Below are 22,882 nucleotides of genomic sequence, written 5' to 3' on the forward strand. Positions count from 1 at the left end.
CAGAACAGAGATTCCCATGCAGCCTATGGAGAATGGTGAGAAGCAGAGATTCCACCTGTGGAGGACCCCACACTGGAGCAGGTGGAGGCACATGAAGGAGATTGGGACCCCATGGGAAGGCCGAGATGGAGCAGGCTCCTGGCAGGAACCTGCTGCCCGTGGAGAGACAGTCTGTTCCTGAAGGTCTACACCCCATGGAAGGGACCCATGCTGGGGCAGTTGGTGCATGCAGCCAGTGGGAAGGACTCATACTGGAGAAGTTCATGGAGGACTGCCTCCGATTCCACCTGTGGAGGACCCCACACTGGAGCAGGTGGAGGCACATGAAGGAGATTGGGACCCCATGGGAAGGCCGAGATGGAGCAGGCTCCTGGCAGGAACCTGCTGCCCGTGGAGAGACAGTCTGTTCCTGAAGGTCTACACCCCATGGAAGGGACCCATGCTGGGGCAGTTGGTGCATGCAGCCAGTGGGAAGGACTCATACTGGAGAAGTTCATGGAGGACTGCCTCCTGGAACAGAGGAAGAACATGAGGAGTCCTCCCCTGAGGAGGAAGGGTCAGCAGAGACAATGCCTGACGGACTGACCACAACCCCCATTGCCCATCCTCCTGTGCTGTGGGCAGGGGGTACACAGAGAATTTGGGAGGGAAGTTAAGCCTGGGAAGAAGGAAAGGGTGAAGGGAGGTGTTTTAAGATTTGTTTTTATTTCTCATTGCTCAAGTCTGATTTTGATTGGTAATAACTTAGATTATTTTTTTTAATGTTGGGTCTGTTTTGCCTGTGATGATAATTTGTGGGTGATCTCACCCTGTCCTTATCTTGAACAGCAAGCCTTTTTTTTGTATCTTCTCTGTCCAGCTGAGGAGACAGGGTGATAGAATGGCTTTGGTGGGCATCTGGCCTCCAGCCAGGGTCAACCCACCACAGAATATTCACATATGTGGGCTTTCCATTTGGAATAATTGAGAAGAAAAAGTAAGGGCAAAACTACAACTTTCCAAGTCCTACATGCAGATATTCTGGTGGGGGTGAAACTGAAAACATATTTAAGTTGTATCCAAAGCCTAGATCATATAGAAGTGCATACACATGTCTATATGTATGTGCCGATTTGTCCACACATCCTTGGTGTTGCACAAGTGATGATGGGCAAGAAATAGAGTCCTGAAAAATACGGGTGCTTCTGGTTACGTCAGGAACATATTTCATAAAACACCAATTCACAGAACTCAAGGGAAACCCTGTTCTTAGGAAAACACTCCAGAATATTAATGGACATCAAAATTTCTGACTTAGTGTTGCATTTAAACAACCTGTCATTCAGCAGAAACTCGAAGAAACTGCTGTGCTTTTTCACTCACTGCTTTTAAAGTGTTGTAATTATTATCGTGATGTCAACTGGCAGAGGCAGCATCAATGAATTTTAGCCAGCATTATTTTTAAACAGCCTATGCTGAAATGAAGCAGAACTTGTGAAAAGCAGTGTGTCCTTTGGGTGGCGCCTACTGCAAAGCATTTGCTTCCCTTCTTACTCAGTAGAGCTGAGAAAGGTTCACAACCGCAGCTGGCTGCATGTCCCTGGCTTTTTTGGGTACTGCTGGGAGAGGGTGCTACCACAGAGCATCAGGGATATCTGGTATGCAAAGAGGGTACAAAGAATAAAAAATAAATAGAATCTATTTATAAATTCAGTTTGAATTTAATGATTCATTTACCTCTTTGAATTTTGTTTTTATATGGATCATGAAAAAACCTGAAGCTGTAAACAAATTTTATTAGTTACTAAATTTATTACTTTTAAAATACTGATGAAGTGTGCACCCATGAATAAAACAAGTCCTTGCTTTGTCCCACAGAGAAAACATCAATTTTCTTTCTTTTTCAGGGTGTAGAAGCATGATTATGTTACCTTAACAGACACTGGAGGGCCAAGGTGGGAAGAAAAGGTTTTAAGAAAGGCTTTGAAAGCATAATTATCAAGAGATCACAAACTGGCACACCTGCTCTGGGGTGTATGTGGGCTGCTAGATCTTGGGTCAGATCTGATTTTCCCCAGTGATTTCCCCCACAAGAACCTGAGGCGGGTGAGGAACCCAGGATCACCTCCCACCCAACCTGCCAGGCTAGTGGAGCCAGCAAAGGATGTTGTAATGTGCTTCTGGGTGTGCTAACACCATCCTGCCCACACCTCCAGCTCATGGGTGCTGAAAGCAGGTCACTCTGAGCTTGGTTTCCTGGCACTGTTTTAGAATTGCTTCACTTCAGACATGCTGGTGCTCAGCTCTGCCCAGAAAGTCTCCTCCTTTTTTTTGTAATCCAGAGCATAAATATTATATGTCGCTGGTATTTATAATGTATCACACGGCAACATGAAAGGTGATAGGCACTTCTAAGCAACCGTGATGTGCTAGAATACAATGACATAACAAGGTTACCTGTACCCTTTCTTATTCATCTTATAACATCAAGCTCTAGGAAAAGAAAACACACCCAGAATACCAAGAAAATAAACACACAGACTTCATTATTCAACACAGAAGACTTTATTTACAATTAGACGTAAGAATGTCAGAAAGAAGAGCTTGAGCTTGATTTTATTTGTATTGATAAATGTTTATCCTGCATTGGTTGAACAAATGTAAATACTTAACATTAGCCTTAATAACATGAATTAACAATAACTGTAACTGATGCTTTGGACAAAATAACTGCTAATTATAATTCAAGTGCAGCCTAGGTGATGAAAATAGTTCAAAAGTCCAAACCGGCATTGAGATCAATGAGATTATACATATGAACAAATGTATTTGTGTGCATGCAAAATTGGGCCCTGAGACATTTAAAATCATGGCCTGACTTGCCAGATCACTGCTGCTGAAGCACCACAGAGCATTAAACAACACTAATGGAGCAAATAATACCTTGCTGGCAATGGATTTGAAGCAAAAGAAAATTAAGCTGAAATGCTAGTGTATCAAAACCAACAGGAGCATTGTTGCTGTTCCTTTTGTGAAAAGATCTCAGTGCTACATTCTGGCACAAAAGGCTAATTCTATTATAAACTCTTGGTGTCAGATCTTGAACCACAGCAGAGCTGTGCTTGCCTCAGAGAGGACAGTGACTTCATAACTTCAACTGTCCTCATACTTTTTTCACCAGTCCATAGGACTCTAGGTATGCCTTTAGTTGTCTCAGTCTGTCCCCAGACTAATATAGGAACAGAACATCACATATGACACCAGCAATAATGTAAAGATAAGAGAAAGGTCTTGTTCTTCACTGACTAGCAAGGACCATGAGTAATGAAATGCATGGGCTCTCTTAAGAGACAGCAGAGCTTCCCTTCAGTGTCATGCCTCTTTCACATCTCCTGCTGTCTTACATTGCATTTCCAGCTCATGGCTCGATAAAAAAAAAAAAGAAAAGTGTATAGCCATGAACCACAGAGACCTTGCCTTCAAGAATAATCTCCTGAGATTTCTGTGATTCATCAGCTCTACTGATAGCTTCACCATTTTGTCCATAAGGTGCATGGGAATAAAACAACAGCATGCAAGTCTGTTGGGTTTTTCTATTTATTCCCAAAGGGTGAAAACACCTTACTGAAGATACCTAGCCAAAGATTTAAGTCCATTGTAACATTATTTCCAAACACCAGGCTATGAGAAGATGCCCGTATTTACTTTTCCTGTCTCTTTGCAGCTTTTATTTAAGGGGACAAAAGAGTCAAGAGCAAATCTTAAAAAGTGCTGAACTTAGGCTCTTGTTCTGAATTCAATGAGTTCATGGGAAAAGGAGAGACCCCACACCACTCAATATCTGCCCCATTGACTCTCATTTCTAAGATATGGAATTCAACTGAAACAAAAAAGTAAACCATTTGCGCAGATGGCAGTGTTTGTTACCTGTCTACAGGCTGATGCACCTCATTAAACAAATGGTTACACAAATTTCCTTGTAGCAGATGGTTTATCAGTAAAGAATTGGGGCTACCTGTTTTCTTTCCATAGTGAAGAAGTGGAACCCTCTGATGCTAGATCAAAATCATTATCTCGAACTTTTCTGTGTCTGGAGCATTCTGGAACTTTTTCTCTTGACCTTAAAAGTGATATATGATATCATTCCCTAAGGGAGGCCATGGGCAAAGTGGGGTTAGGGCAGAGCAGAGGCTGGTGTTCAAGCAACGACAAGAAAGAAAGCACACAGGAGGCAACTGTAAGAGCAGTCGAGCAGGTTGGGAGTTAGGAACTGGCTTAGACTGCTAAGCAGCTGTGGAGCCAAATATTGATGAGTTATATCAACATATCAACAACTGTGATGTCTGTGAGCCATCTCCATACAAAATTTATAAACTTCATATTTTAGTAAGTCTTTTATTAACTTCATGTATTACAGTTAGTAACTTTACATACTAAACTTCACATTCAACGCAATTCACATCCCTGAAGAGAGGACAAAGAGCAGTTCTATTGCAGCAGCTTCCATTCCTTGAAGGAACAGATAGAAACTTTGCAATAAGAGCATCTAGAGCACAGCATGAGCTCAAAGGTGTTGTCATTCCCAGCCTGTGCTCAGAGGCAGAACATCAGCAAAGGGCTTTCATTTGTCTTGCAAATCCCAGAAGAAAAAAAGAAACAAGTTGCATAAATGGCAGAAGATGGACTAAAATCCAAGTGCATCTCAACTTCAGTCTGCTTGAATGTCATGTAAAATGTGTAACAAGGTTCAAATAATCAAAGTTACTTCAAAGCATAGTTTCCACGCTTGTCTCTGTAGTGATGTCAGTATTGTGGACCTTTGGAAACATCAGCTTATTTGGGTTAGTGAGTTGGTCTTCTCAAAATGGAAAAGCATGTTGAATTCCATAGCATGTAGACTGGCTGTGCCTTGCATCATACCTTTTGTTTCTGAATTTTAACATGCTGCTTGGATGAACTTTCAATTAAACATTGCCTACCTGAAGTCTTTTGTTACCTGTAGTGAAAAAAAATCAGAAATCAGCATGTGATTAAGTCTTCTTAAAAATGTCTCTCTACTACAGCATACTTTTCACCATAAAATTCACGCCTCTGCACTTCTTTTAAATCACTCCAAAGATGTGTTTGGTTCATTAGGTGTCAGTGCATTAATCCACCACTTGGTTATTCTACCCATAATAGGAGTATATTTAGTCTTTTGGGGCTTGTTACATTCAGGAGATGTTTAGACTAACATGATATCAATGCACTACTGAGACAAGTGAGAAACCCTATCCAACACTCAATAAAAATGTAATTTGCAGTGTGTTCTCTGAACTCCAGACAGGGGTATATCCTGGAGGAGCACAGGAATCTGCAGCTGTGTGGCCTCTGTCCCAGAGAAGTACTAGAGGACACATCTGAACAGTTTAGCAGTCTTGGATAAAAAGTCTATTTTCATAAACACACAACAATCATGTTGGATTTTGGAAAAAAACAGAGAAATGTTGGTCTTCTGATATAGTTCCAAATACCCTCTCGTGGGTATGTTAATAGCATCCTGAAAGATTAAGGCTGGAAAGAGAATTTTAAATCATTAGCTAAATTATGTGGATGACTTCCCACAGAACAACTACTGAATTTACTAGCACTTAAAAAACAAGAACAGTTAAATAGACAATGATTCTGAACTTCTTGAAACCCTGAGGAAAGGTTACCACTGAGGACCAAGCCATTTGTGCTTACTTACTTATTTTAATTTCTTTGATCTGCATATGAAAAAAGAACACATGAATGCGAGGAACAGCACAGAACCAGCGATCATTAATGCCAACTGCAGCACACTCAGCATCTGGACCCGACCGGTGACTTTATTTCTGAACATTTCTGCTTTCTCATCGCCAATAATAGCAGACTGAAACAGTGCAAGAAAAAATTCAGGGAAAGTTATATATGAGAGCCTTCACTTGCTGAATATATCTGTGGCATGTGCAAATCACGGCATGAGTTTAATTGCTCAATTTCAGGGCACCAAGACAGCCAAAGCTAGCTTGGGGGTTTTCCCCCCTTGTTTTAAACAGTGAACATTAATAAACAGAAAATATACTAACCTCATTTAGCCAAAGAATAGGAAAAATATAAGGTTTTTTAACTTTTGATAGAGCTCTGAAATGAGAAAATAAGTACAGCATGTTACCTTTAATTTGATGCATAAACCCTGTCTCTAAACATTTTTCTTCTCCTCTAATGCATTTATACCTTTCAGATGTAAATTTTTAGTATAGTTTTAGACTGAAAAAAGCATAAGCCCACAATTAATAACAACCATTTTACTTATCAGGCAACTAACTCTTTCTGTTAATCAGAAAGAAAGGCTGTACACAGCTAGGCATTGGTGGGAGGGTCTGCAGATTGTGAAGTTCACCTGCCAGCTGTCCAATATCCCAGAACACTAGTGTATTTGGGAGAATGAAGAGAAAAGAAACAAGCTAGAGACCCATCAACCCTCATCATAAAACCCATCTAGTGGCAGAGCACATATAAGCTTTCTCATTGGATTTATTACACAGAATTTTGCCTTCTAGCTCATCCTCATGGCTCCCGTTGGTGTTTTGTAAGAATTCATTTTTAAGAACATGTTGCCTTGTAAGCTTCTATGGGGAAATCAAATGTTTGCTAAAATTCTTGGGTGGTTTCTTGCTTAAGAAGACTTGCTCTTGTACTGAAATTTATGTTCTTGGAAAAGACATGACTGAATTTTTTGTCCAGAAAAACAAAATGCTTCTTTTCCTAGTCATTATTACTGACATACTTGTAGACCAATCACTCTTGAAAAAAGTCTTTAAAAACAAAATAATGAAGCATGATACTTCTCAATACTTACTCAATTTTTGGTGCAGGCTTCACAAGTAGATTTACTTGCAGCCTTTTTGCAAATCGTAATGTAAAACCAGTGATCTAAAACAAGAAAAAAAACCAAATGAACATATTAATTTCTACTTTTTAATTCAATGCCTAAGGCTATAATATGGGCTGTGGCAAACACTTTGGTATTATTTTAACCTTAAGTTTTGAAGGATTCAATTTTTATGAAATTTTAATGTTTCTAAGGGTCTCTCATTTCTCATACAAGTTCTGGTTTTGTAGCTTTACAATAGTTACTTTTGTAATTTGCAATTAAAACTGTAGGGGGAAAAAAGATTAAAAATAGTATATCAGTCATTAAATTTCTCATATAAAAATAGGGTTTAGATTTTTTTTTTGCCCAGAAATTAGTTATCTTTTCAATAAGGATGTTTAACTTGCATAGGACCGAAAACAAATGTTTCATATTAGAACAAATATATCAAAAAAAGATCATATCTTTTCTTCATCTCTTCCTTTTCTTAATTTATGTCTTCCTTGCTTTGGGCAACCTGGTCCAGTGGAATGTGTCCCTGCCCATGGTGGGAGGTTGGAACTAGATGGTCTTTAAGGTGCCTTCCAACCCAAACCAGTCTGTGATTCTATAATTGTTTTCCACTCTGTCCTCCGCAAAGACAGGACAGGGTGTGTTCCTTGAAACTTTTACACCAGATTTAGGAAATTCTGATCCATGTCTCTATTCCAATGAAGGTGAAACAAAGAATTAATTTTATATCTCCTCACTGAAGACACATAGTTTAACTGTCAAATTATATAAAAAGAAAATTAGTGAAAAATCCTGAATTTTACATTTTCTTCCAAATTTAGAGTAAAAAAATATTGAAACCTTAGAATTCATCATAAAAATCAGAAAACTTTGTGAAATACACTTAAAGTTAGGAATCTGAATTGCTGGAATAGAAGTAGAGGTAAAATTGGAAGCAATGAATAACAGAGCTGTCATAAATTCATTCAGCTTGGGAGCTCTGTTGGACAACCTTAGTCACACAGTCTGTTCTAGACTATTTTTTTCACACTTCTAGCAATTTTCTTGGAAATAAACTGATTTATATTTATTACATTTCAATTTAGATAATATTTATACAAAAATGACTAATTATAGAAAATAAAATCAAATATAGAGAGAACAGCAGAACTTTCATAGAAAAGAAATTTCTCAAAGTGCTTGGAGGTGATAGAAAAGCTATAGCATACTTCAAAGTGTGCAGAATCTATTTAATCTCCATTCTCAGCAGCGAAATATCAAAACTTATTTTCCAAACTTTGGCGATCAGAGTGAGATAAAGTTTGTTCTAAATTTCCCCTGCTAAAACCATAGCACTTTTGTGAGCAGATCTTGCAAAAGCAAGCATGAAAATGTTATGTTTTCTGCTCGTCCCTCTGGTAAAAGGCCTACTCTACTACAATGAAATTTAAACATTGCAAGTTTACTGAATAATCATTAATAAATAGTTGGACTTACAGGCTCTACATCTAGAAATGTCTCATGCTCCTTCTCATTCGGGCTCAGGCCTTCAACGTCATGCAATATAGAGTCGCTTGCATGAAGAAAATGTGGGAGAGAGATATATACTGGTCTTCCTATTTGAAAAAAAAAAAAAGAATCTCACTTGAATCTTTAAGCCTTATTTCAGTGCTCATCTTCTAAGGCCATTTTCCATGCAGACACCATTTTTTGCATAGAGATACAATTCTGATAAAAATGTTAATAGTCCTAAACCTCCCCCCCTCAGCGTGTGTGTGTCCCCCCCAAAAAAAAAAAAAAAAAAGGAGCATTTCTGTGATTCTATTGTTACTGGGAAAATTGGTAAGGTGAAATAAGTTGTGGTCATAACTCCTGCTTGTCGTGTCCTCACTGTGGAGCTGGCAGTGCTCCAAGTTTCATGCTGAGGTGAGGACCTGTCACTGTTTACCCTATCCTATGATCTTGTTTTAGTAGAAAGTAGGCCTGAAGGGAATCCACGCTGTCTGCTCTGTACCAAACACAGGCTCTGTGTACATTTATTTTACTAAACCAGTGCTAACCTTGGCCAATAGTGTGTGTTGATCTTTGCATGTGTATATAGTTACGTACACGCATATATTGTGTGTGTGAATTATCACCAATACAAGGACTGTGACTATCCTTGACTTTTATACAGCACCCATAGGATCCTCTTTTCTGTACTCACATTCCTACAGTTTCAATACACAGGCTGCAGCATCATAACTATGCACAGCAATTTGTAAAATCACGAAATACTATGGTTCACATTTTGGAAGATGAGGCTACAGAAAAGTGAACGTTCTCAAAGGCAGCCTGTGGAAGAATTCACGGACACACATGAAAAGTCCTGGATCAGCTACAGGACATATGCTTTCTCCCACATTAAATGGCTTGTTCGGCAGTACTGTGTCACTGCTATACCTGCTTTGCAGGCACTGATGTCTAGAACTCCAGCTAATGTGCAGTTCTGTGATATGACTTCATCTGTACAGAAGCAGTAATTATCTGCGACTTCAGCAGGCGATGCAAACGCTTCACGAGGGACTGAGAAACGATAGAGTGTGATTCCCTTCACATCCTGCTTGCCCTGGAAAACTCCATAGATAGATCTGCATATAAAAGAGAAAAGTGTTACTGTCATTTGGAATAAAAATCCGAATTCATGGCAAAACTCTTTGAGGATCCCTTGACTGCCTCTCTCTTAAAGAAACAAGCACTCCAGAGGGCTGATGCCTGGGCTCCACTGACACTGTTCAGAGGCTGGAGGGGTGTTCCTCTGTAATGGGGAACACTCTACACTTTCACAAAAGGATGTACAACCTCAGAAGTGACCACAACAGCACACAAAAAGACAGACAAAAATACTAAGGCTACTAATAAAAATTATACACCACACTAACTAAGAGCTCTTTCCCCTACACATTTCTACACTGACTGTTTTTATGAAATTTTGAAACTTTTTGGGCTACAGTAGAGATAATTACCAATATAAATCTGCTCTTTTATTGGCTTTTGCTGACATTATGATACTAATCTAAGCTTTATGATGCAGGCACCATTCTCCCTTTAACCTTATTTCATTGCAGATGAATCAGAATACCAATTAAGCTTCTTTCTTCTGATACATTATCAACTGATACAGAGATATGGTTGTTACAGAGTAATGTAACCAGGGCAGCAACACTTTGTATCACAACCAAACAAAAGAAGGGTTCTGGGTTTTGCAACATGGACAGAAATATTTTCTATGATCTCTTTCAACACTACCTTGGGGCAATTGTTACTGTCCTTTTTCACTGTTTATTACTTGTGAGAATCATATGGTCAGAACAATCTCTCAAATTGTGTGGAATTGATCCAAAGAATTTTATCATTTCTGCTCTGTGTAGAATCCACTTTTTCAGGACTTGCAAAATATTTTCAAATTTGGAAATACAGTTACTTCACACACACACACAAACCAAACAAAAAACCCCAACGAAAAATCCCAACTTTATCTTCATGTAAAAACACTGTTCTTTAAAAGCAAACAGGCTGCAAAGCTAATGGCCCTATTTAAACCTAGTTAAAAGGAAACAGCTGTTTCCAGGCAGCAAAATAAATAAAGAGGTCGAACCTCCCAAAGCAAATACACTGTGATGCACTTTAAATCTTTAACATTGCTTTCAGTGATCCCACTGGATAACTCAGGGGCACTGGATAGACACAGCAGAAGCAGCAGGCTGAAAAGACATCAGGAAGGAATTTATTAAGCAGGGTTTTTTGTTTGTAAATACATAAAAATAAAATATGTAAAAATATCCTGTGAGAAAACAATTTTGAGTATCTAGTAGATGACAGTAGATCCTGTTCTGCACAAATGATGTTCTGAAGAAACGCCCAAGATGGGCCTAACTGGCCCCTGCTGTACCTATTGCCTTCTCAGACCAAGTAAGGCAGTTTACAGGCTGGCTCCTGGTCTTAGGAGAAGTTCAAGACTTTGAGCCCTCAGTGTCTTTCATAGATCTGTAACAGCTCACAACAATGTCAGATATTTCTGAATCTTTTTCACAGAATTTCACAGAATCACTAGCTTGGAAAAGACCTTTGAGATCATCGAGTCCAACTATACCCATCTTCTACTAAATCATATCCCTAAGCACCCCATTTACCTGTCTTTTAAATACCTCCAGGGTTGGTGACTCAACCACTTCCCTGCCAGCCTGTCCCAGTGTCTGATAGCCCTTTTGGTGAAGAACTTTTTCCTAATGTCTAATCTGAACCTGCCCTGATGCAGCTTGAGTCCATCCCCCCTCCTATCACCTGTTGCGTGGGGGAAGAGACCAACACCCATCTCTCTGCAATCTCCTTTCAGGTAATTTTACACAGCAATAAGGTCCCCCCTCAGCCTTCTCTTCTCCAGGCTAAAAAAACCCTTCAGCCGCTCCTCATAAGGTTTGCTCTCCGGCCCCTTTACCAGCCTGGTTGCATTTTCCTGGACACACTCCTGGACCTCAATGTTTTTCTTGTAGTGAGGGGCCCAAAACTGCATACAGTACTTGAGATGCAGCCTCACCAATGCTGAGTCCAGGGGCACAATCACTTCCTTGGACCCGCTGGCCACGGAATTTTTGATACAAGCCAAGATGCCATTAGCTTTCTTGGCCACCTGGGCACACTGCTGGCTCATGTTCAGTCGGTGCTCAACCAACCCCTGAGTCCTTCTCTGCCTGACAGCTTTCCAGCCACTCTTCCCCAAGCCTGTAGCGCTGCATAGGGTTGTTATGACCCAAGTGCAGGACACATCACTTGGCCTCATTGAATCTCATCTCTTTGGTCTTAGCTCATTGATCCAGCCTGTCCAGATCCCTCTGAAGAGCCTCCCTACCCTTGGGCAGATCAACACTCCTCCCAATTTACTGTCATCTGCAGACTTACTGAGGGAACATTTGATCCCTTCATCCAGGTAATTGATAAAGATATTGAACAGGACTGGAGCCAGGACTGACCACTGGGAAACACCACTTGTGACCAGAAACTTCCATCACAAGCTGAAATAAACTTCTGTAAATAGCTGAAATAAAATATACCATAAAGTGCTCACTAGTTGACATAAATAAAAGTGGTTGAATCGGGTTCTGAATCACCAGCACAGCTCACAAATTGACTTGTGTTTAGGTGAAATGTTTATGTTGAGCTGTCTCAAGCAATGGGAGCCCAAGCAGAACCACTGCATTTGCCCTCTGAAACAAAAGAGCATTCGGGTGGCACAGGCAGGTGTGTGTGCACACCAGGAAAGGACCAGCCTACCTGCAAATATCGGAGGAGAAGAAGCGCAGTACCTGATCCTTCTTAACAAATGGGGGGAACGATGCCCCATCTGTGAATAAAATAAAATAAAAGTTCAAAAGCAATTCTACTTAGAAGACATGATTTAATTTCTAGCTCAATACTGAGCTGGTACTTTCTTATCAAGCTGTGAAAAAGGTAAACAAAATGAGTCATTTATGGGGAAAATATTTATGTAAGCTATTGCTCAGTGACACACTCCATAGATAAGAATGTATTGCTTTTGAAAGTGAGCCAAATTATGGCAGCTATTTTTTTCACAGCTGCAAAAATATATGACCACGCCCATTAAAAAATATGTAATGGGAAAAAAAATACTAATTAATACGAATCTCAATACCTGTTGTCATTACTTCAGGGGTAATGCAGTCTAAAGACCTAAACCTTTCTAGAGATGCCTGGTTCACCTGCAGTTGTGGCAATCAGCGATTACAAGAAACACAGCTTTAGACTTCAAAACTGACAATTTAATAATCAGTCCTAAACCCTTTTTCACCAAAGATTGCTCAAGTGGACCTCTTCTTTGTAAGATGACATTCTCGCTGTAGATAATGGAGAGAAGGAAGCACTTCTGAGAGGCAATCCATCTCACCCCATGGTAGTCACGCAAAATAGGTCAGAGGAGTAGCACTTTGGTGGTGTCTTTCTCTCCACTCGCTATAAAAAGGGCACAGCCAGTTCAGATGCACATGCCTGCACCGCAAGCATCCGAAGTTAAGTAAGAGGAACCTCTGCCATTCCCAAACAAGGTGGTGCAACAAACCTTTAGCCAGTACATTTGTTATTTCTTGCTACAATTTCTGTTTAGTTTCTTACTCAGCAGCCATAACCAAGGGATTGAAAACATCTGTGACAGCTTTGGATCTAGTTGGCAAGAGTGAAAAAGCTGAATTACATACTGCCACTTGCCCACTGCTGGCAGAAGCATTTTTTTTTTTCTCAAAGAAAAATCCAAGATCATCCAAGACACTGTTTCTAAATCTCGGCAGTCATGGAGAGTTTGCAAACACAGACTCGCTTCAAGCCCTATACAAGAATACTGCTTAATCTTTCTGTCTACATATTTATTTATACTATGCATTTTGCGCTTTAGTGTGAAAGCTTACCAGACTTTTTAAGCCTGTAGCTTTTCTAAAGACATCATCTCTCCTGACAATGAATGCTCTTGTAAATTATGTGTAACCTTTTCTAACAAGTAAAATCTCCACATTTTCACTTGCACTTAGTCTAGTCAGCTGAGTGTGTTTATCCCAAAAGTTTTGGAAAAAAGGGAAAAAAAAAAAAAAGCTGACCTTGAGGAAAAAGGGTTCAAGCTTCTTAAGAAAGAAGGAAAGTCCAAGAACCTAAGAAAATATTGCCTCCTATAAAATTAATTACATAGTTTAAAAAGGAACTAAACCTTAATTTACTTGATTTTTGAAAGTCAGATTCTGGTGATTGATTTGAAATACTTCAAAATAATTGGCCATGTGTTCTGGGTTATAAGAAAAGGTAAAGAACCAACCCCCCCCCCCCTAAAACTCAAACCCAAAACCATGCTTATTTTGATACTCCCACTGAAGACCTGCAGCTCTGCCAAATATTCTACCATGACATCTGCCTCCCTCAGCTCAACCCACTGTAGTGTCCTTACAGCAATACTTTCATGCATCCAGAAGAAAAATATCATGTTGGACAAATATATTTTAAACCACTCAACTGTTTCAATATACATTACAAAGCAAATTCAAAAATATTCTTCTCTAGTTTATTTATCCCAACTCAACTACTTCTACATTCTTCTTCACTTGCCTCTAAACCACCTGTCTGACTGCCTTCTCTCTTCTCATCTCAATTTCTTTTCATAGTTCATTAAAAAACTTTTCTGTCTGTTCTGGTGCATTTAATTTTATTTTTTAACACTGTAAATGAAGGTTCACTCTTAGAATGCAAAGACAATTATAAACTAGTATAGCAATGAAAAAGAATCTCAGGTATATTGTACCATAAAAAGTAGTAGAAGCAGAGCTGCATTTATTTCATTCATCTCATCCATATCTACTCTAGCTGAAAAGGATATGTGAACATGTATATATAAAGTAATATACTATAAATATATATATATAAAATAACAGATACACATATATGTATGCATGGCCGAATAGTATGTATACATTCATATTTATATGGACATCTAATATACATAACTGTCAAAACACAGGGGATTTATCTTAAATATTGTATCTCATTATTCCCTTGCAATATCAGGAAAGGTTCTGAAGTTTTAAAAAGCTTTAATAGGCTCACCTGTGCCATTAACCAAATCACAGTGACCTTCCCAGTATGAAAGATTCCTTTAAAAAAAAAAAAAAATTATGCTGCATGTAGTCTATTATACCATGCAATAGAATTCATCACCGATATTGATACATATAACTGCTCCAGTATAAGCCTGATCTATTAGTAAAATCAGAGGATAGAGATGTTAATTTTTTTATTCACATAAACTATATGCGGCATTAGAATAGGGTAAAAGGGATCTAGCTACTTAAGTATGCAGAACAGAAATAACTACTTGTATCAAAGAATCAATAACTGTCTTAAATGCAATTAGCAATTAAAAGAGAGAGGTGGTTTTACTAAGCCCAGGGTTTGATCCAGACTCCTTTAAATTTCTGAAGATTTTCCAATTATTTGCATAACTTATGAATCAAGACTTAAAGACCATACTGTGAAATAAGCATGTTTTTTTCCTATACAATACTATGGTACCTTTTGTTTTTGTAGCTTTCAATTATCGCTGTTTTTTTAATATCTTCTTTTCCAGTATAGACTTTGTAAAGTCCATCGGATGTCCCATTATACTGTAACAGACACAGAAGAAGGAATAACAGTTAGAAGTACTGAACCAGATCATTCTTTCTCACAGCAGCTACCTTGATTTTTATTCATAGAATTACATCTGCAGAATTTGCCTCCTCATTGGTTTCACTTACCGGGTAGAAGACTCCCAGAACTGGGTCCAAAGGGAAGGGTACTTTGTTTAAGAAGGGATCTTTGTATCCCCACAGTAATTCTTTCACTGTTCTGTTCTGCAGCATGGATGACTTAGAAGATTTAATCCAAGTGTTTAACAGTAGTTGTATAAAAGTGTTTGTATACAAGGCAGGTGCAGCCTACAACAGCAACAAAGGTAATGTTTAGCATAAAATTCTGCATATGCTCTAGACCAAAAATAGAGAGACTGACTCCAAGAATTCTCTGGCAAAGCTGGTTTCTGGAGTTGCAGCTCATTCTAAGTTTCTACTTAAAACTGACACTCCTTAACAAAATAATTACTGCCATAACTGACACAAAAGCAGCTAATTTCTCTAGATCATTCCTAATCACAGAACAGTTGAGGCTGGAAGGGACCTCTGGAGGTCATCTAGTTCAATCTCACTGCTCAACCAGGACCACCAAAATCCACTTGGCAATGACCAGAGCAAGATGGCTTTTGAATATCTCGAAGAAATAATCTCAAATTCCTGTGGGCATAATATGGTTTGTACGTCTTTTGGTTTCCTACCACTTTTCTATCATCTCCATACGTCAAACGCTTCAGACTCACTTAAACTGTAAACACAAAATAAAACTATACAAGCCTTGTTACATAACTAATTGGTTTAGATTTGCTGTGACACAAGCAGAAATACTGCTGCATCCTGCATAAAACTCAATCTCCATTATTTCTTTACCCAGAAAGAACTCATATTTGCAACAAACAAGTCCATTCTGAAGAGCTTTAATTCCAAATACTGTTTTTTTTTTTTCTAATTCAATGAAAAATAATGTAGATTTACTAGCAGTAATTGTAATGAACATTCCCAGAAGCATAAACACAAAGTCAAGTCCCTAAAGGAACTCATGGAAAGCAAACAGGAATGATCTATGTTGGCCTATCTGGTAAAGCAGGAAATTGTAACAATTTTAAAGAGCAAATCTGCGTAAAACCAAATTATTCTTTTAGAACAGATGTTCAGCCTAGGCCCAATAGGTGAACATCTCTTTATATTTAGAGATATGAATTTTCTTCTTTCATTTCCTGCCCCCTTCAACCCCATGAATCTTTCACTTTTGTGTGAACTTGAAAACAGAGTAAGCAGAAAATATGGATATGAAAAGATTATGAGATAGAGGACATGTGGGTTCATTTCCCTCAAGTTTAAGAAAATATGTAAAACACCTCTGAATTCCCCTGTGAGCATTTTGATGACAAGGTTATGATACAGAGGTGGATTAAAGTCACTGTTGTCAAATGAGATAAGCAGAGCTTGTCTGGGAATATAGACTTGCACCAATTTGTTTCTGTACAGCAAAATAGAACTAGGATCTTTTGTTCCCAACTGCTTTGACATAGATACTTCCCGCCATGAGCACATGAAGAGTTACATGGTCCAAAGTGTGGAACCTGTGCAGTGTTAAATCATTGGAACATGTTGCCCAGGGAAGTGGTGAATGCCCCCTCCCTGGAGGTGTTCAAGGCCGCGTTGGATGGGGTCTTGAGCAGCCTGGTCTAGTGAGAGGCATGCCTGCTCATGGCAGGGGGGTTGGAACTTGATTATTTTTAAGGTCCCTTCCAGCCCTAACCATTCTATGATTGTGACACAAAGAACTCTGAGCTTATGGAACAAGAACAAATTTTCATAAGAGGGTTGTTGGCCTAAATTAGGACACAGTCAGAACATAGATAGTCTGAATGAGGTCATTTACCTTTATTTATTAGGTTATTTCTCCCTAAAGAAAAAAATCTCAAGGGGACCTCACACAATATTCCAGTACTTTTTAAAGGGCAGCTAGAAAGAGAATGAAGACTCTTTGCAAGAAGCAACATGGAGAAATCAAGGGACAATGAGTACAAGTTACACTAAGAAAGGATTCATCTTGATAGGCAAAGAAATCTTTTACCATGACGAGTCAATGCCTGTAACATCATGGTCTCCCCATCACTGGAAGATTTCAAGGTGCAATTGAACAAGGTGCTAGAAAATTTCATAAAGGCCTTTCTCAGAAAAGATTGGCTGGGATGATCTTTTGAGGTCCCTTCCAACACAGCCTCTTCTATGATTTTAATTGCTGGTACGATTCTATTCTGTGTTTACACCAAGCATCTCTTTACTCTGTCCCTAGCAGCCCCTCTCTCATAGTGGTCCTGAACACTGACGTGCAGACACCAGAGTTAGTTCAAGGCCTGAATACAATTATGAAAATTGCAAACATCAGTCAAGGGCAAACATTCTCAGCCTGTGATAACATATGAAATGTCTGAACTGGAGAAGGCTATCACCACTCTATGTGAGGAACCCTGTGCTTTCCTTTGAAGGAGTAAGGCCTCAGAAGGACTGGAGAACTCAGGGATGCAGTCGTGCTGAGGGGCAATATGGGGAGTAAGCAGTTGAGGCAGCAAGGCCATGCATATACAGAGCATGGGATTTTATGCAGCCTCTCCTGTAAAGCAAGATTGAGGATGTTCTGGAAAAGGTATGGCAAAGGCACCTTCTACTGTTCATGCTGTACCTCACACAGAAAGGGAATCTATCCACAAACTATTCCCACACTAAAACCAACTAGGAGGATGCTTTCTGATACATCCCATCTAAACTGATGAGCTTGCTTATATTGACAGGATGAAGTCAATTTTAATTTGCCATTAAATTACCCTGGAAATATAAGGAAACCTTAATATAAATGCAATATGTCCTTATAATTTTATTTGGTTTTAAAGACTGTAATACAGCTGTCCTCGGTGTAACTGACACTCTTGTCATCTGAGTTCACAGACAAGCCACCAATCCTGTGGCAATTTCACTATTGCTAACTGCTCCCCTATTTCCTCCAGCATGTCAACATTTGAATGTGGAAGTTATAGTTTTGTTTCTTTACTTACAGCAACAGCAAGGTTGAGGCAGGTGAAGGTATCATTTTCTGTCCCAACAGACATATCAGGTTCAAAACGAGCACTGTTAGGCAACATGTAGGATACAGTGCCATCAGAGTTTTCTGTGATATTTTCTTTGGGTAAATATCGCACCCTTGAAATATAAAATAAAAACATAGAATACTTTTAATATTTTATTTTTGACACAACACGTAAGCATGCCTGACTGAAGTTTTTAGGGTTTTTTTTTTAATTTGATGACCATTTTATAACCACTAAAATAATTATAAACTTTTAATGTGATTATATGTAAAAATTCCATTTTCTTTAAAATATTTTTCTTTTGGAAATATGTCCTTAGTGCCTCATGGAACTTTGATACAAAAATGGAAAAAATATTTCTTTTTTATTTTTATTTCAATAATGAAACTTATTTCTTTTTATATTTTGTTTTAAATTAATTATGTTTTGTCACATTTTTTTCCTAAGCCTTCTCATGGTTGCATGTAATGAGGGGGGTGACTCAGAATAGTTAATAAACAGTCTTATGGTCTGATTTAATAGGCCTGTGTTGCAACAAAACAGATTAGAGGTTAAATCCATAATGGGAGTCCCTCTGATAACATTTCATATGCATGTGGAGATTTAGAAACAGTCTTTCAGCTCCACTGAAATTCTTCTAAGCCTCTCCAGCATGCCCTGTCAGCAGATCATTAGGGTGCAAACATCTGAGGTGCTGTAGTTCTTTAGGTGCTGTAGCTCAACACTTCAAGTACCAGTCTTCTTGCCAACCCCTCTGTGGGGCAGCATCCAAAATCTAGTCTATGCTGTGGGTCCACAAAGCTTGTCCCAGCCCCATCCCAGAAGGGATCTTCAGTGTACTTCATCAGATCTTCCAGTCCAGGCTTGGGGTACCAAAAGGTTCAGGGAGCATTTCCCATGGTATAGACATAGCCAGTACAGGTGGGCCTTACCCCAAAAGCATCTGGATCTTGGCTTCTCAAGATCATTTTGTGTGCATCCCATTTTAATTCATAGCCTAATGTGTAGACATCCTACTTGAAAGTTGGGAGACTTTTTTTCCTAATTATTACTTCTAACTCGAAACAAGGTTTCCCAAGAGAATTTCAGGGACAGATGTGTTTTCAAGGCCAGTTGCTCTAAGTTGTAATAAAAACCTATATATTTAAGGGGAGATTGAGAGACTCAGTGTCAGAGTGACCCAGGTTGACCCAACATCCCAGGGTTGACTTCAGTAGAAAGAAGAGCTTTAGCCTTCATTTTTTACATAATCTCATCTAAGCTTCTAGCAGAAGCTTGTCACTGAGAAAATAGGTACCAGCACCACCACCAGAGTAAAACACGTCTCTTTAGCAGGAATTCACCTTCTGCCGTATTTCTTAGTTTCCTGATTCCTGTGTAACCATTTCCTGTTTTCACAGGTACTTTATGAACTGAAAGTTCTCTATTTTGAATGAGAAATAAATAATATTTTAGGCACAAAGCATCTCAGCTGTAGATGCTGCAACGCAAAACCATCTTGTGAACATAATATACATCCACGAAGATATCAAGAAACAAATACCATTTTAGGAAAGTAACTCTGTAACAAGGGTGCCAGTTGTAACTGGGTATTGAACTTAATGACACAAGAATCATCAACTAGTCTTTTGTCAACATCACATTTAAAATTAAGCAAATGATTAAAATCTTCCCCGAATGGAGATAGATTGTTGCATCCAGACCCTGGCTAGTACATCCAGTAAAAGGAATGCTTTTCAGAGGAACAATAAAAAAAAGGAACAGCTACAGATTAAATATAAGACATAAAGGAGCAAAGAAACAAAAAACATTAAAATAAATATGAGTGATATATGGATGATGGACAATCTTTTGGATTTAGGACATCTGGCATATTTTCTTTTATGTAAAAGTTGGCAAACTCTGAACAGGAACAGGTGCAACATGCCTCAGTGGTGGTGTGGCAAAACACGTTGCTAATGAGCAATTGTTTTTCACAAGAGCAAACAGATTCACACCCAATTACCTACTTCTATATGTGTTTTCCCAATTGGAGCCCCAATACAGAAAGTGTTTTGTGATTGCTGTGTGTAGCTGCAATTTAGGCAGTTTTGTCAAGTCTAAAATACAATGCTGGAATTTAAAAAATAAATCTTAACCCCACAGAACTCACTGATTTTAACAAAAGTTCTACTATGGCATGTCACATATTCCAGAGGCTTTGCTTACCTGTATGTGTAAGGTCCTCTTTGTTCAAGTTTTGGACGTTCTCCTTTGTCTAATACCTCAGTAGGATTTTGCACATGGAAAATCCAAAATTGCCTGTAAACTGAACTTCCTGGCACAAGCCAATTTTCAAAAGCAATGGTACCATTTGAAATGACAACTTCCTAAAAGAAGAAAAATCAAAGTTAAATTTAACCACAAAAATTGAGTGACAAGCCACATTTACTTTCGGGACAATTGTTGAAGATTCCCAAACAAATGGAAAAAAACCACTAGTTTTATCACCCATCTCAGGCTTAAATCACATGTTTTTGGCCAACATTTGAAGGCAGCGTGACATTCCTACTCAGCGAGAGCAAAAATGAATCCCCCTAAAACAAGTGACCACAAAGCTGATATAATTGTTACCATAGCCAGTAGCACAGCTTTCCTATTGCTGTGGTTGGGCACTGCCTTAGTTCTCAAAAACTTGCCAAATCCACTGATTATTTATAAAAAGAATATAGTTGAATTACTGAAAGTTACCCAGCAGTTTTTAGAATTCATAAACTACTTCCATACATTTGCTAATATCCCAGAAGTGGAAATGAACATTACTCATGCACAATGTCATTTTGCAGTCAGTGAAAGCTAAGAGTGTTCTTGCAGGACTGTTTTTTGTCAGAAAAATCATGTCACCAAAAAATGAGACTTTCTAAGAAATCGCTCTAGTTTCAATAATTCTGTAAGTCAGGTTTTCCAAGTCCAGGGAAAGAAGGAAGAATATGGCTGTAAGGACAAGACAGGACATCAGGAATCACTCTTAAGTAGCCAAAAGCTTTATGTCCATGGTACTTGGATACACTCTGGCAAATCAATCCTTATGACTATACAGGGAAAAGAAGAGTTAGAAGGTATATTTCCTAGAGGATAATGAAGTTTTTCCCCTTGTTAGGAAAAATTTAGAAAAGGTTTGGGTTTTTTAATGAGAAAAATCTAGGCTACCTGGCTCCAACAAATAAAATGCTTTTTTTTTTTTTTTTTTTACAGTTGTGCAACATTAATTAGTTAATTTACTCAGCTTACAGGGTCTCCTGAAGAAAAAGGCTGGAATCCTTCCAGACACAAGTGGATAGATCTTCTTTCTACCTTAATTATCTGCCTCTGAAGTTTGCTTTGTGAGCACCATAAAAAAAACCCAACCAATCAACCAAACAAACAAACAAATAAAAAAGGGGATACTATCAATTAAGAACAAATGCAGTTAGAAATGAATGTCATATCTTGGAGAACTGTAGAAAGCCTGTTTGTAATGTAGAGTCGCTAATGCTTTGCTGGTGGTGTAAAGCCCTGGGCTTCCTGTCTGAATATCTTCTATAATGTGTGTGCATTTGTGTGAGAGGGGAAGGAGACCTCATTGCAGCAAATGTGTTACCAACTTGAAGTCTTGCACTCAGACCCGACAGCTAAAATCTCTTCAGCCTTGTTTTGCAAACCTCAGGAGGACAAAGGCTTTGCCACAAGCTGTGATCCAGCATGGGGCAGACCATCTCCTTGGTGAAGAGCAAGAAGTTTGCATGATTTGGAAATCACCTTTTTGGTTTCCACAGAGAATTGCTCAAAGGATCTGGGAGAAGTATGCTGATATGAAGAAAGGCAGAACTCACTCTGCTCAGGGTCTGTCTGTGACCTATGTCTGTGACCTATGGGACAGAGACAGATGCCATTTGACCTCCTGCCTCCATGTAACTGTGATAGGGAAATGTTTGTGGATTCCTGCCATCTATATAGTGAGGAGGACAAACTGAGTCTCTAGAAATCAACAACACACAGGCATAGAGGTGAATGGAGAAGTTTTAACCCCATGACAATAGATTTTAAAGTAGTGTTACTTACTTCCTAAAAGGTTTAAGTTTTTCCCTCCATCCATTCTTCCCTCACCTTATATAACCCTTTGCTAGGGGTTATCATAGCACAGAATGATTTGCAAACTCCCCTGCCACTGCAGAGTTTGCTCAGAGTGCCTGAGCCATAGGACCTCTCCTCCTATCCTTGAGAGGAAATAGGCCCCAGCCTACCTATACCTTCAGATATGCTGGACACTTTGAAAATGTTTATTCTGCAATGGTCATATCTTATGACTTTGTGTTGACTTAGAAAGATATAAGGAACATGATTTCTCACAGCTTTCTCCATGTAAATTATCTTTTTTTTTCTAATGGGCGGATCTTTGTCTATTATCCTCTCTCTGCTACTACAGGGTGTAGCTGTAGTAGCAGAGTAGTTACTACAGTGTAGCTGTAGCTACACCCTGCTACTACAGGGTGTAGTTCTTCCACTCTTCTACTAAGAGTGTGCAGGACTTTATACTGGTTTTTTAGTACAACCAGGACAACTTTCCGTGTAAACTGAGACAGTAGGCTGTGATGAGCCTTTTCATGTACCTTCTATACTGCCTGTTACTGCACTTTACTGTACAATGCACTTTCTTATCAATCTAGAACACTTAAAGAGGTGGTGTGGTTGTTCTTTATTTTTCATGCAAGAATTCCCATGTGCATATT

At 38.9% G+C, this 22,882-nt stretch overlaps 1 protein-coding gene across 1 annotated transcript in view; it reads right to left on the reverse strand.

Moving 5' to 3' along the window:
* Positions 1 to 2,525: 2,525 nt before the first annotated feature.
* The window catches only part of CD36 (CD36 molecule (CD36 blood group)), a 33,546-nt gene continuing 13,189 nt past the window's right edge, over positions 2,526 to 22,882 (reverse strand). Inside the window, exons 3-14 of the mRNA XM_084279234.1 lie at positions 20,343 to 20,503; positions 18,102 to 18,246; positions 15,172 to 15,351; positions 14,948 to 15,039; positions 14,483 to 14,529; positions 12,158 to 12,227; positions 9,290 to 9,477; positions 8,345 to 8,463; positions 6,842 to 6,915; positions 6,069 to 6,123; positions 5,708 to 5,872; positions 2,526 to 4,975 (exon numbers count right to left, since the gene is read on the reverse strand). Coding sequence (XP_084135360.1) covers positions 5,708 to 5,872; positions 6,069 to 6,123; positions 6,842 to 6,915; positions 8,345 to 8,463; positions 9,290 to 9,477; positions 12,158 to 12,227; positions 14,483 to 14,529; positions 14,948 to 15,039; positions 15,172 to 15,351; positions 18,102 to 18,246; positions 20,343 to 20,503 — 1,296 coding nt within the window. The 3' untranslated portion in view covers positions 2,526 to 4,975. The remainder of the gene's footprint in view (positions 4,976 to 5,707; positions 5,873 to 6,068; positions 6,124 to 6,841; positions 6,916 to 8,344; positions 8,464 to 9,289; positions 9,478 to 12,157; positions 12,228 to 14,482; positions 14,530 to 14,947; positions 15,040 to 15,171; positions 15,352 to 18,101; positions 18,247 to 20,342; positions 20,504 to 22,882) is intronic.

Source organism: Gallinula chloropus (assembly GCF_964237585.1).
Source record: "Gallinula chloropus genome assembly, chromosome: 1".
NCBI classification, from domain to species: Eukaryota; Metazoa; Chordata; class Aves; order Gruiformes; family Rallidae; genus Gallinula; species Gallinula chloropus.